Below are 17564 nucleotides of genomic sequence, written 5' to 3' on the forward strand. Positions count from 1 at the left end.
ATACTCAGTTGATAGTCACTGGTAGAATTCTCATTCAATCCTATAGTAAAGTAGCAAAAGGGAAGCCCTAGGGGGGTACCCGGGCCCCTCGGTATTGAAAAATATAATCAATTAATCACTCTACTGGATAACTGGATTTCACCAATTAACCTTCTTTTTCAGTCACTATTAATGAATTTATTTAATTTTGACATCCTTTGTAAATACTATTTTTCTTAGGTTATTTATGAAAATGGATACTTACGAGTTGGTTATTTATCCCGACTCGGAGTTTCGTCTATTTCATAGACATTATCAAGGGAAACAAGGGAAACTTGATAATGTCTATGAAATAGACGAAACTCCGAGTCGGGATAAATAACCAACTCGTAGGTAAGTATGCATTTTCATAAATAACCTAAGAAAAATAGTTCTTTTTCAGTCTCTAACAGCCTTTTAGCTAAACGGCCCTGGAAACCTATACTTACAAATCAAATTGAACTTAACAGTCTGTTAGCTTATCGGGCCTTCTAAGGACTGAAAAAATATTGGTGAAATGCACCGTACATATTATTTCAGTTTAAAGTTCAAATTAACTAATTTAGGATATTTACTAATGGTTCATTTTATTGTGTTATTTACTTCTTCTTTCCACACTTGTACATTTTCTTGATCTTCTGGATGTCTTTTCTGCTCAGGCCCTCCCGTTGTCCCAGGGTGACAAAAACCTGATGTAACCTACCCTTGGTAATGGGTAGTAATGTTTATTAAAAATAATGCCACATTTTTTGTGTGCCCCAGGGGAAAAATGGATTTTTACTATTATTATTTTAAATTTCATCATATTACGTACAGATTCTGAGTTTCAGACCTTGAGGGCTGAGTGGAAATGTACGTTTTATCTTAAAAAAAAAAAAAAAAAAAAAAAAAAAAAAAACGGATTGTAACAGTTTCTCTTCCTTTTCAATCTTTTATTCTCTCTGCTTTCCTCTCCTCTAAGCCTCTAGCCTTTTCTCTTCTCTTCCCTTCTCGTCTCCTCTTTTCTCTCGTCCTCTCTTCTCTTTTGCTCTGATGTTCTTACTCTTTTTCCTCTCCTATTTTCCTCTTTCCTTTTCTCATCTCTCTTCTCCCCGTCTCCTCTTTTCTCTCGTCCTCTCTTCTCTTTTGCTCTAATGTTCTTACTCTTTTTCCTCTCCTATTTTCCTCTTTCCTTTTCTCATCTCTCTTCTCCTGAGCTTCTTCTTTTGTTTTCCTTTCCATTCTATTCTATTTTCTCCCTTGTTTCCTCTTCTTTTTTCTTCTTTTCCCTTCCCTTCTCTTCTTTTCTCCTATATAATCGTATGTTTATTGTTTTCCATGGGAATCATAAAACACGAATTTATAACAATAACTTTTTTTTTGTGAATCCGTGTGTTCAGCAACTGTGCGAATGCGAACATTTTGCCAATAAAAAACAACACAAATTTCACCCCCTTTTATTTCCAGACTTTTTGTCAATATAAACAGGACAAATTCCACCCTTTTGGTTCCAGACATCCAGTATTGTTAGCTTGGTTGGTAGCGCGTCTGCCTTGTAAGCGCTAGGCCGCTTTTCTTCTTTTCCCTTCCCTTCTCTCATCTCTTTCCGTCTCTTCTTTTCTCCTATATAATCGTATGTTTATTGTTTTCCATGGGAATCATAAAACACGAATTTAAAACAATAACTTTTTTTGTGAATCCGTGTGTTCAGCAATTGTGCGAATGCGAACATTTTGCCAATAAAAAACAACACAAATTTCACCTCCTTTTAGTTCCAGACTTTTTGTCAATATAAACAGGACAAATTCTACCCTTTTAGTCTCAGACAGCCAGCCTAGTTAGCTTGGTTGGAAGAAGTTAGCTCTTTGTCTATGAATAAAGGAGAAGAGAGAGAGAGAGAAGAGGAAGAGAATAGAGAGAGAAAGAAGAGGAAGTGAAGAGAAGGGACAGAAATGAAATCCTACCTGAAACCTTTTTACTTTTTTTTCTATCCTACAAATTACTACATAATCTTGTGATTTATGTAGGTGCATAGCAACTGACGACAGATTTAAAGTTTAAACTGAGAATACATGAATTTTTAAAATCTATCTGACCGACTTCGCCTAAACACGAGAAAATACAAAGAAGAAGAAGAAGAAGAAGAAGAAGTTATGAGAAGTTAGCTCTTTGTCTATGAATAAAGGAGAAGAGAGAGAGAGAGAAGAGGAAGAGAAGAGAGAGAGAGAAAGAAGAGGAAGTGAAGAGAAGGGACAGAAATGAAATCCTACCTGAAACCTTTTTACTTTTTTTTTCTATCCTACAAATTCCTACATAATCTTGTGATTTATGTAGGTGCATAGCAACTGACGACACATTTAAAGTTTAAACTGAGTTTAATTAGCTCATTAAAATCTAGGTAGGTATAAACTTTGCAGTGTTGTTTTTATTTAAATTTACAACGTTTGTTATAATATCAGAGAGCTACATGCAAAATGAAATTATACTTTGTCTTAATTAAAGTCTCGCTTTGCCTTTTCTCTAATTCTTCTTTAACCCTTTTTACATTTTCCCCCTTTGTACATTTTCCCCCCTTTTTCTCTGTGATGTCTAATTTTATCCCTCCTACATTTCGTTTTTCCCCTGCAGTCGTCTTTAACCCTTGTAAAAATTTCCCTTTCCCCCCCTTGGTATAAACTTTGCAGTGTTGTTTTTATTTAAATTTACAACGTTTGTTATGATATCAGAGAGCTACATGCAAAATGAAATTATACTTTGTCTTAATTAAAGTCTCGCTTTGCCTTTTCTCTAATTCTTCTTTAACCCTTTTTACATTTCCCCCCCTTTTTCCCTGTGATGTCTAATTTTATCCCTCCTACATTTCGTTTTTCCCCTGCAGTCGTCTTTAACCCTTGTAAAAATTTCCCTTTCCCCCCCTTCCTTCCCTCCCCCTTGTAAAAATTTCCCTTTCCTCCCCCCCTGTATTCTAATTTTTATCCCTCCTACGTTCCCTTTTTTCCCTTTTCATTTTAATTCTATGGAACCTGCACGATATATGTTTCATACGAGTGCAAATTCTATGAAACATAATACCTACTGTTATGTGTAAGCATATTAAATTATGTTTTTGTTAAACCCATAGAAAGGGAACCTCTTGTAGGACTAAGGTGTTTAGGTAAGGTGTAATATTTCTCTCTTTGATTTCGGATTAATGATTAGGGATTCCTTTTAGTGCTTTCCTAAGGAACAACTGTGCATTCGGCTCTAAGACCTTAGCAGTTACAGTCCCCTGTGTCAAACAAACCTCTTCAAAAAAAAAAAAAAAAAAAAAAAAAAAAAAAATCTTTGTCGATGTCATAAACTCGATATTGCGTCACGTAAGTAGGTAGTGTAGGTACCCCTTTTTTTAACATAGTTTCCTAGGTACTTTGCTTTTCTGAGAAATCAAATTAAGGGGGTTTTCTATCTACCAAAGTATACTTATACATATGTAGAATAGTGTAGACTGTAGAATAAACCTCATTTATGCTGTTAGGATGAGATTGAAAAGAAATCCGAAAAGAAGGAGAAGAAGAAATAAAGCCATAAAGCTTCGGTGATTAAATCATCCACCCAAGTCATTAAATCATCCACCCTGAGAGAGGCCGAAAAAAGCCAACAGTCACCCATCCGAATACTAACCACGGTCAATGTTGCTTAACCTAGGTCAGTACCGAACAGGTTGCTCCACAAGTCTGGGTCTGGGGGCATGATGTTTTATTTCTATAAAATTTTTCACTAAAACGCTATAAGGATAAGACGAGTTTTTACGACATTTTTTTTCTTACAACTCAGCAAAAAAATAAAAGTCGTATATAAAACGACGAGGAAATATTTTTCTAGCATGTCCTTCCGTATCCCTCTTTCCCTCTATCCTTCTCTCCCTCTCTCTCTCTCTCTCTCTCTCCTTCATTCCTTATATTTTTCTTTTCTCTCTCTCTTTCCCTCCACCCTTCTCTTTCTCTCTCTCTCTTTCTGTCTGTCTCTCCTCTTTCCCTCTATTTATCCTTCGCTCTCTCTCGCCCTCCCTTTACATCCTCTTTCTCTCCTTTTCTGCTCTCGCTGTCTTTCCCTTCCTCTCTGCTCTTTAAGTTTTATCTGCTCGCCTTTTGACTATATAAAATTTTTCACTCAAAACGCTATAAGGATAAGACGAGTTTTTACGACATTTTTTTTTCTTACAACTCAGCAAAAAAATAAAAGTCGTATAAAAAACGACGAGGAAATATTTTTCTAGCATGTCCTTCCTTATCCCTCTTTCCCTCTATCCTTCTCTCCCTCCCTCTCCTTCTCTCTCTCTCTCTCTCTCTCCTTCATTCCTTTTATTTTTCTTTTCTCTCTCTCTCTTTCCCTCCACCCTTCTCTCTCTCTCTCTTTCTGTCTGTCTCTCCTCTTTCCCTCTATCCATCCTTCGCTCTCTCTCGCCCTCCCTTTACATCCTCTTGCTCTCCTTTTCTGCTCTCGCTGTCTTTCCCTTCCTCTCTGCTCTTTAAGTTTTATCTGCTCGCCTTTGACTTTCTCTCCCTCCTTTCCTCCCTGTTATCTTTACCCTCTTCTCTGTCTCTCTCTCTATTTCTTCTTTCCTTCATCCCTCTCCTTCTTATCCATACCCCGCATTTGGCGGACACAAGGGAGGCAGAGAGTGATGAAAATGAAGAGGTAGAGAGAGAATATAAAGACAGAGGAAGAGGCTGGAAGGGGGAAAGAAAGAGACAGAGGGAGGGAAACGAGGGAATAGAGAGAGAGAGAGAGAGAGAGAGAGAGAGAGAGAGAGAGAGAGATATATGTATGTGTTTAGTTGATCTAGTTATCATCGTGTGCCACTGGTGGTCTATTTGTGTCGACTTCCCTCCCTCCCTCTCTCTCTCTCTTACTCTATTCCTTCCGTCTTTCTAAATCCCGTTCCTTCCTTTTATCTCGTCTCTCTCTATCTCTCTTTTACTCCTTGTCCCTCTCTCTCTCTCATTCTCACTCCTCTTCTCTCTCTGCACCAATTTACAGTACTGTCTCTCCCCTTCCCTCCCCCCCTCTCTCTCTCTCTCTCTCTCTCTCTCGGTTTATGATATGATTATAGGTACGTCATAAAATTGACCTCAATAGCATTCATGACAACCATACTAAACAATGTTCCCGTGACAATATGAGTAGGAGAGAGAAAGAGAGAGGAGAGAGAGAGAGGAGACAGAGAGAGAGAGATGAGAGATACAAAGAGAAAGGATGAAAAGGGGAAAGGAGGTAGAGAGACGAAGGAATAGAGGAAGAGAGAGAGAGAGAGATACATAGAAAGGGACAGAGGGAGACTAAGATGGGAATCATGTGGAATAATAAAAAGAGAAAGAAATTGAAAAAGAGGGAAAGAAAGGGATATCAAGATAGAGAGGGACAGGGGGATACGTACATAGTGGGAGGGAGAGGGAAGGAAAAGAGGAAGAGAGAGAGAGAAGTGTAAGAGAAAGAAAGGGAGTTTTTATATCAGATACGTTTGCTATAGGTACCAAGTATAAAACAATAATCTTCTGTCTTTTTCTTTACCATGTCATCTTTTCTCTCTCTCCATCTTCCTCTCTCATTCTTGTTCGCTTTCTTTGTTTTCTCTCGCTCTATTTCTTCCTCCTGCTTCTCTTTCTACTTCTTCCTCTTTGTTTTCTTCTTTCTTTTCCCTGTGCTAGCTTTCCTTTCTTAAGGTTTAATATAAGGAATAGGTATATCTAATGTATTGTTTTGCTTATAACTTCATAACGTTCTTCTTTTCTATTCGTTCTACTCGGTAGTATTCGTAATACCGTGATATCCACAATCTTCTTATATTCGTAACATAAATTTCATTTAAATCCCTCTTCCCTTGGTAATGTGCCCAGAAATCACATCCGTTCGTAATACATGATCTCATAGAATAAATAGAATAATGATAGTAGGTACATCTACTTACTAGTATTCTTTCTGGTCGAATAGGACTCCTACTTCTTCCTCTTTGTTTTCTTCTTTCTTTTTCATGTGCTAGCTTTCGTTTCTTAAGGTTTAATATAACGAATAGTAGTGTTAGTGTTATATATCCAATAATGTGTTGTTTTGCTTATAACTTCATAACGTTCTTCTTTTCTATTCTTCTACTCGGTAGTATTCGTAATACCGTAATATCCACAATATTCTTATATTCGTAACATAAATTTTATTTCAAATCCCTCTTCCCTTGGTAATGTGCCCAGAAATCACATTCGTTCGTAATACATGATCTCATAGAATAAATAGAATAATGATAGTAGGTACATCTACTTACTAGTATTCTTTCTGGTCGAATAGGACTCTCAGAAAAAAATCAGTGGGAAGAGTGGTTCGGGTACCAGACTCACAGTCAACTTACCTTGGGTTCGATAGTGGGCAGGTTGTTCCGAGAGAAAGAGTTAGGAGAGTAATGCATAACACTGCGGTAGTCATATCCCACGCCTAAAGCATCAGCGTAGTCCTTCTTGGCCTTCTCAAAGTTGTTCTCACGACCTGTGGATTAGGAGACGAGTATGAATGAGAAATAACCGCGAAAAGTGTTCAATAGTTTTTCATTTGTAGTTTTTTCCTCTACAACTAACTGAAAACAGCTACTTGGTCTGTGGCGTATTTAATATCTCTAAGTAGCTCTGTCAATCTGTTTTGACTTGGCGGGTCGGAGCCCTACTTCATAATAATGAGAATGTTTCTTTTTGATTTCAAAATTCAAATACATCAATATTATCCTATTCCTCTATCAGTACTTATGTAGGTACCTACCGTTCAGAAGGAGGACAGGACAAGAGTAAACCTGCCGTTCCGAGAACGAACCTTATGGCCGGCCACTCACTATCAGGTAGACCTAACAGATGTGCCTGTCAGGTCTACCTGATAATGTATGGCAGCAATAATAGGTCAGATCTACCTGGTACTACTCCTGGTAGTCAATTGCCGACCTATCTGTTTAGGATAAAGTTCGAAGACCTACCGATCCGAGAACGAACCTTATCTGTTTCGGATATAGTTTGACCTGGGTGGGAATCGAACCTGTTATTACCTGACTGGATGTTGTTGTAGTTGACCGTAATGAACTTGTCCCGATCAGATCTGTTCTGTTCATGCAAGAAGCCGAGAGCATGCATCATCTCATGTTCAATAGTTCCCTTCTTGGATAGACATCCACCGCTTTGTAGATTCACCTGTTGAAGAGACAAACGAGTTTGTGATATTATGAGGATAGATAGAGGGATCTTCTATTTAGGTATTAGGTACATATAATAAATAATGTTCTTATAATATAAGATTAAGTAAAACAGACAAAATAACAGACATTCTAAAACTTAAGCTAATAACAAGGGGCAATTCAACTAATTTACTAAATAGTCTAAATACTCAAGTTGATAGTCACTGGTAGAATTTTCATTCTATCCTATAGTAAAGTAGCAAAAGGGAAGCCGTAGGGGGGGAACCCGGGCCCCTCGGTATTGAAAAATATAATCAATTAATCACTCTACTGGATTTCACCAACCTTCTTTTTCAGTCACTATTAATGAATTTATTTAATTTTGACATCCTTTGTAAATACCATTTTTCTTAGGTTATTTATGAAAATGGATACTTACGAGTTGGTTATTTATCCCGACTCCCGACTCGGAGTTTCGTCTATTTCATAGACATTTTCAAGGGAAACAAGGGAAACTTGATAATGTCTATGAAATAGACGAAACTCCGAGTCGGGATAAATAACCAACTCGTAAGTATCCATTTTCATAAATACCCTAAGAAAAATAGTTCTTTTTCAGTCTCTAATAGCCTGTTAGCTTAACGGCCCTGGAAGCCTTTACCTACAAATCAAATTGAACTTAACAGTCTGTTAGCTTATCGGGCCTTCTAAGGACTGAAAAAATATTGATGAAATCCACCATACATAATTATTATTTCAGTTTAAAGTTCAAATTAACCAATTTATGATATTAACTAATGGTTCATTTCAGTATTTACTTCTTCTTTCCACACTTGTACATTTTCTTGATCTTCTGGATGTCTTTTCTGCTCAGGCCCTCCCGTTGTCCCAGGGTGACACCTTTTTGCTGAAATCATATTACAAGGAAAGTAATGTAATAGGAAGTCGTGTGATGTTTCTGTTCTTTTCTCTTCCTTTTCAATCTTTTATTCTCTCTGCTTTCCTCTCCTCTAAGCCTCTAGAGAAAACTCTTCTCTTCCCTTCCCGTCTCCTCTTGTCTCTCGTCCTCTCTTCTCTTTTGCTCTGATGTTCTTACTCTTTTTCCTCTCCTATTTTCCTCTTTCCTTTTCTCATCTCTCTTCTCCTGAGCTTCTTCTTTTGTTTTCCTTTCCATTCTATTCTATTTTCTCTCTTGTTTCCTCTTCTTTTTTCTTCTTCTCCCTTCCCTTCTCTCATCTTTTTCCGTCTCTTCTTTTCTCCTATATAATCGTATGTTTATTGTTTTCCATGGGAATCATAAAACACGAATTTATAACAATAACTTTTTTTTTGTGCCCAAAAGTGACCAGCCTAGGGCTGATTGAGGGCTGACGTAAAACGCCGACCCCGTCTAAAAGGCGAAGAAGAAGGTAGAGGGAACTGTAGCAACAAAGGACGCCGCACGGGACGGCTGATAAAGTAAGGACAGCCAGTCAGGTAGACCTGACACCCTGACAGGTACACCTAATCAGGTCCGTCTGTCAGGTCTACCTGATAGTGGCTGGCCAAGGACAGACAGCCGAAACGGCTAGATTTCTCCTGTCCTGTCTTCTTTCTTCGCTTCTGAGACGATAAGATCTCAACAGTTACAGTTCCCTCTATCAAAAAGAATGGATAATAAGTAAGACAGACAGCCGGGACGGCTGGATTTCTCCTATCCTGTCTTCTTTCTTCGCTTTCGAGACGTTAAGACCTCAACAGTTACAGTTCCCTCTATCAAACATCTTCAAAGAAAAATAATGGATTCAAAGATAAATGGGATAAGTCAGACAGACTTCTTTCTCTCTTCGCTTTCGAGGCGATAAAACCTCAGTTACAGTTCCCTCTATCAAACATCTTCGAAGGTAAAAAAAGGGCTAAGTAAGACAGACAGGAAAATGTCCAAACTAAAGAAGAAGATAAGTAAGACAGACAGAGGATACGTCCGAAGTGAAAAACCCCTGACCTTGACTTACCATTATCAGCACTTATACTCTCCAACTCGAAGATAAAGTGAAAACTGACAAGACTGATGGTCAAAGCGAGGAGGAAGATGTCGAAAGTGACATGCTTGTCCGGGATAAAAGGAAAAAGAAAAGAGACATTGAAGAAAACTGATAAATAAAAAAGAAGAATAAAGCTAAGAACAAGAAGAAAAGAAACATTGAAGAAAACTGACAAAAAAGGGATCCCTCGAAAGAGAGAAAGAGGAAGAAAAGAAGGGTGGAAAAGAAATTTGGGGGTAGAGGAGAGAGGAAAAGGAAGAGAAGAACAGAAAGATCGAGAAAAAAAGGGCGGAGAAAGGGAAGGAGAAAATAAAAAAGAGCTATTGCATAAAGAGAGGGATGATTTAAACACATCAGATAGAAAGTATAGGAAGGTAGAAACAGTCTGAGGAAAGTAAGAGAAAGGGACAGAGAGACGTGGAAATAGGGCGGGAGAGAGAGAGAGAGATGGAGAAAAGAAGGAATAGGTAGTAAAATAGAGAGAAATGGAGGTAGAGAGTGCGAGAAAGCGGGAGAGAATAAGAAAGAGACAAGAGAAAGTGGATGAAGTTCTCCTTCAAGATAAGACGAGCAATGGAGGAGAGAGAGGGGGAGAAAGAAAGAGGGAGAGAGAGAGAGAGAGAGAGGGAGGGGGGGGAGAGGGAAGGAGAGTGAGATATCAATGAAACGGAGCTTCAAATAAAAAGATCAAAACGACCCGTTTTGAGTTTTTGACTCTCAAATGTTGACTTAGAGGAAAGAAAAAAAAAAGATAAAGAGGGAGGAAGGGAAGATGAGAGAGAGAGGAGGGGGATGGTGAGACAAAAGCAAGATGGATAAATAATAGTTATGGGGAAAACAAAAGAGTGGGAGGGAGGGAGGGAGAGAGAGAAGGAGGGATATAGGATGGAGAGAAAGAGATAGAGAGTGGGAGAGAGATTTGGGTTTGAGTGATAAAGATTGATAGACAACAAACACCGACATCATTTATCATGGGAAATATGTTTTCGCTCATTCTCCCTCCCTTTCTCTTCCTCCCTACCCCTTTTATCTCCCTCACTCCCCCCTCTCTCCCTCACTACCTCATTTTCGCTGCCTCTCCAATTTTTGCAGTGGTACACCACTACATAAAAAGTGGTCTCGATGGATTTACTTCGGTGGTGTAGTGGTCAAATTACTCGCCTCGGAAACAGGAGGTTGTGGGTTCATCGAAGTATGGAATTTTGTCTCCCATATAATTCGAGAATTTGACAGCGATAAAAGAGTATCTAGTATTCCAGTAGCTTACTGCTGGAGTAAAAGGACTCTTGCCAAATTTTATCAAAATTAAGAAAAAATTCATAAAAGAGGCCTCTAAAGGGCCCCGGAAGGCCCCATCGGGCCCAAAAATTGACGGAAAAATCTTTTGTCATACTAACACAGATGGGACTAACAAAACTCACGACTTGGGACGAAAAGCGAAACTTTTGACACGCCCTGTTCCCATTTTTCCTTATGGGAAAGAGGAGGGGGGATATTCCCTGATTGAATTGAAAATGATTGTTTGATTGTTGGGGGCTCAAAAGTTTGGACACTTGGGTGGGGTCGCTGATGTTTTTGAGGAAAAAAAAGGAAACTTTTCCTCTCTCTTTCGAAACAAAAAACGGGAATTATTCGCCTGGGGAAACAAAAATAAAGGGAAGAGAGAAAGGGAGGAGGAGAAGGAGGGATAGATGGAGAAGAGAGAGAGAGAGAGAGAGAGAGAGCTAAAAGGGGAGAGGGAAAAGGAGGAAAAAAGAACTGAATAACAAAGAGAGATGGGTGGGAGTAGGAAGAGAAATAAAGAAAGGGAGGAGAAGGGAGAGAGAAAAGGGAAAGAAGCAAAAGTGGGGACGTGGAAATTTGTATTCGCTTTTCGGAAACGTTTCCGATGGGGCGACATCTTGGATTTTATATGGCTTAGTACAAACACGACCACACCAAGCAGTGCAACAGTCCGAAACAAAAAATCCCCCAAAAACAAGTTTTTTGGTTTTATGGTTTTCTCGAATATTCAAATTTCAAAAGGGAAACTTTACCCTTTTCTCTTCTTTCTCTCCTTTCTTCCCTTCGCCCTCCCACTCTAACTCTTCTGCTCTTTCTCTCTCTCTTTCTCTCCCTCCCTCTCTCTCTCCCTCTTTATCTCTCTCTTTCTCTCCCTCTTTCTCTCTCTCTTTCTCTCCCTCTTTCTCTCTCTCTTTCTCTCCCTCTTTCTCTCCCTCTTTCTCTCTCTTTCTCTCCCTCTTTCTCTCCCTCTTTCTCTCTCTATCTTTATTTCCCGTTTTCTTCTCTCTTTCCCTTTCCTGTCAACCCGTCATATTTTTATTTCCTTCTCCAATTATATTTCTCTCTCCCTCCTTCTCCCCTTTTTCCTCATTTTTACCTTCTTCTCCTGCTCCTTTTCTTTCTCTCCAATTTTCCTTCCTCTTTTTCTCTCTCAGACTCTCTCCTTTTTCCCTTTCCTTCTGGCTTTCCTTTCTCTCTCTCTCAAGTAATATAGTGTCTCCTTCTTTCTTATAGGGTCATAATAATAAATTATAATACTAAAATTAGCACAAGTTTTATACATTTTAACTCAAAGGTAGAGATCACACTTCGACCCATGTGAACGTGGCGTTCATATCCACCTAAACCCCACTGGGCCTGACCATGTGTTGTAGGTTCCCACAGGACTCTCTAGCCATGCTATGTGTCCGGGACATGCTATTGTTTTAGCATGGGAGAGGTCCTACAGGCTACAGGTCCGTGACTTGGCACATTTTCAATACTTACTATATCTACTGGCATGGCACTCAGAGGGAGGGAAATAGAGATAGAAAGGAGGGAGGGAGAGGGAGGGGAGGGTAGGAGATAAAGGAGGGGAGGGGATGAAAAAAGAGGGATAAGAAGGAGGGAGGGAGGGAGGGAGAGAGGGGATGGTGGAAGAGAAAGAGCGATAGGAAGGAGAGATAGCGAGACGGGAAAAAAAGTCTGGCAGTACAACGAGGCAATGCGTCTTCGCTTCCTCATATCCTCACTCAGTTTCAGTGGAGCTAGAAAAAGCCAGAAGCACCGTCATGATAATATCCTCAGGCTGAGATTCCACTTCCCCAATCTCAGAAGAGGCGAGAAAGTTCCCGGAGAAGGTAACTGGAGAAACGTAACATTAGCGTCATAAACATTGAATTTATCGTATTGGTAAATGTGAATGACATCGGGATAGGAGAGATGGGGAGAGGGTTTCAAAACAGGGATGTGAATGTGTGCCTAATAAAAGAGAAATTGCTGGGCGTCTTCAGGTCTAAGATGTTTGAGGATTTTAATCCGATTTTTTTTCCTCTGAATATTCTGTAGGCAATGTAATTTACATAAATGAGAGTGTTCCCACTACGCACAACAGAAGGTCCTTTATCCGAGAACTGTGATCCGCTGATCTGTGACGGAGTTGAGAGAAACATTTGAGCGGTCTAATAATGCAACTACCAAACGAAATCCTAGTTATTCCAAATGACGTTGACGACTTTGATTAATAACAAAAGGTTCCATGGTTGTGGTTCAAACAATTTGAAACTGAAAATCAATTAAACAAATATCGATCATCACACCGAATCAGCGAGAAAAATCAATTTCTGATTGAAAACACTCCAAATCTGTGGTTTAAAGTTCACCTATTACCATAGAAAATACATTCTTCAGGAAAAAAACACCATTAACTAAAAAAAAAAAAAAAAAAAAAAAAAAAAAAATATAAAGAAAAAAAAAAGCCCGATACAAAACACAAAAAATGTTAAGAGGGAACTGATAACGGAGGTCCTATCGTTTCAAAATCACTCTAAAAATTCAATTTTCATTCTCAATGTCCTCAGATGTTGTCGGATTTCCTATACCGCGCTCCTGTGGACAACATAGTCAAACTTCTGGTCAAAAAAAAAAAAACACAAAAAAAAAAAAAAAAAAAAAAAAAAAAAAAAAAAACATATAGAGTAAAAAAAAAGCCCGATACATAACACAAATAATGGAGGCCGAAAGCCTTCCGATAAATCATAAGCGAGGAGAATGCGGGGACATGACCCGGAAAAAAAAAAGTTTTCAAAAATTTATAATGTACTACTTTCCTAATACTTTATAGGTATTTACGAAAGCGGAGAAAGAAAGGAAGTAGAAGAGTGGAGAGGGGAGGGAAACATAAAGGAGGAGGAGGAAGGGAAGGTAGAGGAAGAAGAGCAGGACTCAGGGAAAAAGTAGAGGATAAGAAGGAGAACGAGGAGGAAGATGAAAGCGAAGAAAAGGGTGAAGGGAGGGTAAAGAAGGTGAAGACGAAAGGGAGATAAAGAGAGAAGAGGAAGAAATAAAAGGGTGAAAGCAAGGATCAGAGGTGGGCAAGTTTATGAGTTTGGGTAGATTTATATCAGGGTTGTCCAACCTTTGCGCACCCGAGGGCCACAAGAGACTAAGGTAGAGAGTTGGCGGGCCGCAAAGTTAAAAATTCAACTCACAGGTGGGGCCTTCTACACGGGTTTTTGCGGGCTTTCGCGGGCCGCATGCGCCCCTTGGGCCGCGGGTGGGACAACCCTGATTTATATTATGACAAGTTCTAGCAACAAATATTATATGAAAGGTTGGAAGGCTTGAAAGTATGCTGGGCCAAATAGGAGCAAGGGAGAGAGAAATATTGGGAATAGGGAGCAAAAGTAAATTTTAGAGAAGAGAGGAGAGAGAAGGGGAGGGTATCAATCCTATTTGGTCATTTGGTAGCATTACCAGCCTCAATTCGAACGTACGTAAGTCTACTTGGAGTTGGAGGAAAGGGGAATGAGAGACAGAGAGAGAGAGAGAGAGAGAGAGAGAGAGAGACCAAAAAATAACAATTTTTATTCCCGCGATTCTTTTCATAGGTACCTACTTATCATTTAAAATCAAAAAAGGGAAGCAAAAAAGATAATTTGGTAGTATAAGAAAATAATTCAGGGGAAAAAAAGAGAACTTTTGTGTGCCGAGTTCATTTCCTATTTTATTTTAATTTTTTTTCCAAAGAATCGACTCTTATTTCCGTTCTTCATTTCGTCTCCTCTTCTTCATTTTTCCTTCTCCTATTTCTTCCTTTACTCTTCCCACTCTTTCCATAGCATCGAGGAGCTTCGGTGGTTCATTGTGTATTTTCTTCTCAAAATTCTCAGAAAATTTGAATGTTAAGATAATAATTCTGATAAAATTTTATTTACTAAATTGGGGAAAGAAATTGCCCACCCAATATTCCTACTAGAAATTCCATAGGAACAGCACGTTTCTTCTGAATAAAAATTTTGCCTTTCACAGTATGTGAAGGTGCTTACTCATTCTCCCTACCTCGAAGTTATGTTCTGGTGTCAGGGAGTTCAGGACATCAGAAAATATTATCTATCAATGAGGTCTTTTTCGTCTCTTCTCCAGCACTAGCCAATCACCTCCTCCTGAAGTTCTCTCTCTCTCCCTCTCCGTCCTTTCATAGCTCACTATTAGCAGCTTTTTCACATCTTTCAGTCGGAATATGCTGCTTTCATTATTATGAAAATTTTAAAATTCATGAAATTTCATATCTCTGGTCATCTCACAATATTGGCGGGATCTCAGCTCAATGAGGAGACTTCGTAATGATGTTCTTGGGGAATGGTATTTATGGAAAATAATTCCATCCCCCCCCACTTGGACTGACCCGTCAAATAGTTTTCCCTGTCCTCTTTCCTCTTACGTGGTTTTCCTCCATTACATTGAAATGGGGGGGGGGATCTTTTCTATTTCGGAGTCGGAGACCAGTATGTAGGACTATTGCATCCCAGTTTGAGGTCTCAAAATTGAAAAACTTCTTCTGCAGTGGTTAGCAAGGTGCAGGACTTCGGATCTGGAGGTTGATGGTTCGCCTCCAAGTTAGGTCATAAAATTTAGCAGTGTGGAAACTTGACACCTTTTCTTCCTGCCAGTATGAGACTGAAAAGTCCTTTTACCCCCCCGCAGTTTAAACAAGGTCATGTACAAAGTTGTGTCCTATACATATGTCATATGAGGCCTTATGTACAAATGTCATGTGGGATAATAATTATATCAGTTTTCTTCCATTGAAATAGTCTGTGCGCGACATAAATACATACCTATGTATACTCCTAACCCCTGTTACACAGCACAGACGTACATATCTCTCTACATTCTAACAACTTGACATACCTGGAAACAAAGTCTGTCTTAGTATTTGGAGTCATGATACGAGATTTGTGTCTTTGTGGAATGTAGACACATTCTGTATTTTTGGTTATACAGAAAGTTACAACAAAGTAAATAAATTGTATATCCAAGGATCTAATACTGGAAGGCATTGATTAGCTATTATCTAAATGCTTAGCAAAGGAATGACTGGGCTAAAGGCCAAAAAGCTCTGCCAAATCTGACTCGACACTACACTCTCTCCTGACGGGGATATAAAAAACGGAGAAAAAGTCTCTTCAAACTTGAAAGTTCTGCATTTTTTATTATTTTAATTTTATTTTTTTACAAGAGAATAAAATTAGCATTTATTTTTTATCAATTGCTGTTCCGATTTTTCGTGTCCCCGATTGCTGTTTTATTATTCAATCGGAATTGCACGTTTGTGATGATGTTGGCGAGGTTTTCATGTCACATAAGAAAACAACTAAGAATAGATAACCCTCAAAAACACAAACATGATAAAGCCAAGTTCCAATCCAAAAATGTTAGTCAATAAAAGAGCTGATATTAGAAAATTAAAAAACAGAGAACACTCTTGTCAAATCGTCTCACCGACATGTCAGGATGATTAATGTCCTGCACAATGACTAGCACCAATACCAGGAGTAGTGACATATTCATCACCATTCCAGATACAATCCCAATATATCTGTCTCTTCTGCTTTTCCAGGTACATTTGTAGTGGGTGAGACAGGATCGAATACGTCAGCAGATGGCACAATTCATCCTATCCCAGTCCCAGACCTAGTATATTTGCAGAGATGAGACAAAAAATTAACAAGAGAGGGAATTTCTCGCTTTTGTTTCTCAATATGGAGTTCAACACCAACTTCAATAGTGTGGCGATTAGCGCGGTGGACATCCGATCTGGGGGTTGTTGGTTCCGATCCGAGTCAGGTCAAAAAAATTGTGGCTAAATATCAAACCAGGAAAGTAAGTATGTAAACCATAAGTAGAATGCCACCATTCCAGTAAGTTCTGCTCTCCAAGCAGAAGAAGAGAAAAATGTAGATTTGGAAAGTTTCTCAAGATATTAAATTGTTGTTGGAAATATAAAATTATGAAGTGAATCCTCCCGGGGACTCGGAAAGCCCGCTTGGAAAATCTTGAATTCACTGCGCTCGCAATGTTTGAATGAAGCGAGCACATCATGAAAAGTTGAAGGGGGAGAAAAAGAATGTTGTGATGCTCTTGCCAGAAATTTTTCTCAAAGGTCGAAGGAAGATGAATACAAAATAAGATTTTTCTCCGCTCTTCATTGTTGTTATTGCAACATGACTTGTCTCCAGGGAGGTGAAAGTTTACCGAGGCAGAAGAGAAAACTTCCAAAGTGAACCATGGTCTCAAATGTCTCATGACGTCCGGGAACTAAAAGGGCGCAAGTCGTTCCTTGACAGAAATGAAATACGAGAAGCGTTCACTATTAGAGAGACATGCTGTCAGCAGTGGGGATATGCAAATGCATATGAGTAATATGATATCAAATGAACATAATGGTACACAGAAAAGATATAAGGTAGAACGATAAAAGAGACCTTCTCTTTCAAAATAGGATACAGAGAAGAGGAAAAGAGATAGGTTGTTAATGAGGGAAGAACATTAAGTGCCTGATGCATTTCTCTACTTGCCTTACCTTGTAAAATCTCCAATTGCACTACCAGGTATCCTACTGCATTCTATTCCCCCTTCTGCTCAGAAGGGATTTATCTTCAGGAGGAATTGAGAAAAAAATCGGGAAAGGTGCTGATAATAATCTGCTCGTTGGACATACAAGCTATCAGCTATCAGTAGTATAGGAAGCTAAGCCATGTGCGAATGAGAAATAACCGCGAAAAATGTTCAATAGTTTTTCATTTGTAGTTTTTTCCTCTACAACTAACTGAAAACGGCTACTTGGTCTGTGGCGTATTTAATATCTCTAAGTAGCTCTGTCAATCTGTTATGACTTGGCGGGTCGGAGCCCTACTTCATAATAATGAGAATGTTTCTTTTTGATTTCAAAATTCAAATACATCAATATTATCCTATTCCTCTATCAGTACTTATGTAGGTACCTACCGTTCAGAAGGAGGACAGGACAAGAGTAAACCTGCCGTTCCGAGAACGAACCTTATGGCCGGCCACTCACTATCAGGTAGACCTAACAG

At 39.0% G+C, this 17564-nt stretch overlaps 1 protein-coding gene across 1 annotated transcript in view; it reads right to left on the minus strand.

Annotated features, from left to right (window-relative positions):
• Nucleotides 1-404: 404 nt before the first annotated feature.
• LOC103517642 (zinc metalloproteinase nas-13-like) overlaps nt 405-17564 on the minus strand; it is a 35425-nt gene continuing 18265 nt past the window's right edge. The window contains exons 3-5 of the mRNA XM_026829664.1: nt 7055-7196; nt 6377-6510; nt 405-722 (exon numbers count right to left, since the gene is read on the minus strand). Of these exons, the coding sequence (XP_026685465.1) occupies nt 618-722; nt 6377-6510; nt 7055-7196 (381 nt within the window). The 3' untranslated portion in view covers nt 405-617. The remainder of the gene's footprint in view (nt 723-6376; nt 6511-7054; nt 7197-17564) is intronic.

This window comes from Diaphorina citri, unplaced genomic scaffold (genome assembly GCF_000475195.1).
Source record: "Diaphorina citri unplaced genomic scaffold, Diaci psyllid genome assembly version 1.1 scaffold1915, whole genome shotgun sequence".
NCBI lineage: Eukaryota > Metazoa > Arthropoda > Insecta > Hemiptera > Psyllidae > Diaphorina > Diaphorina citri.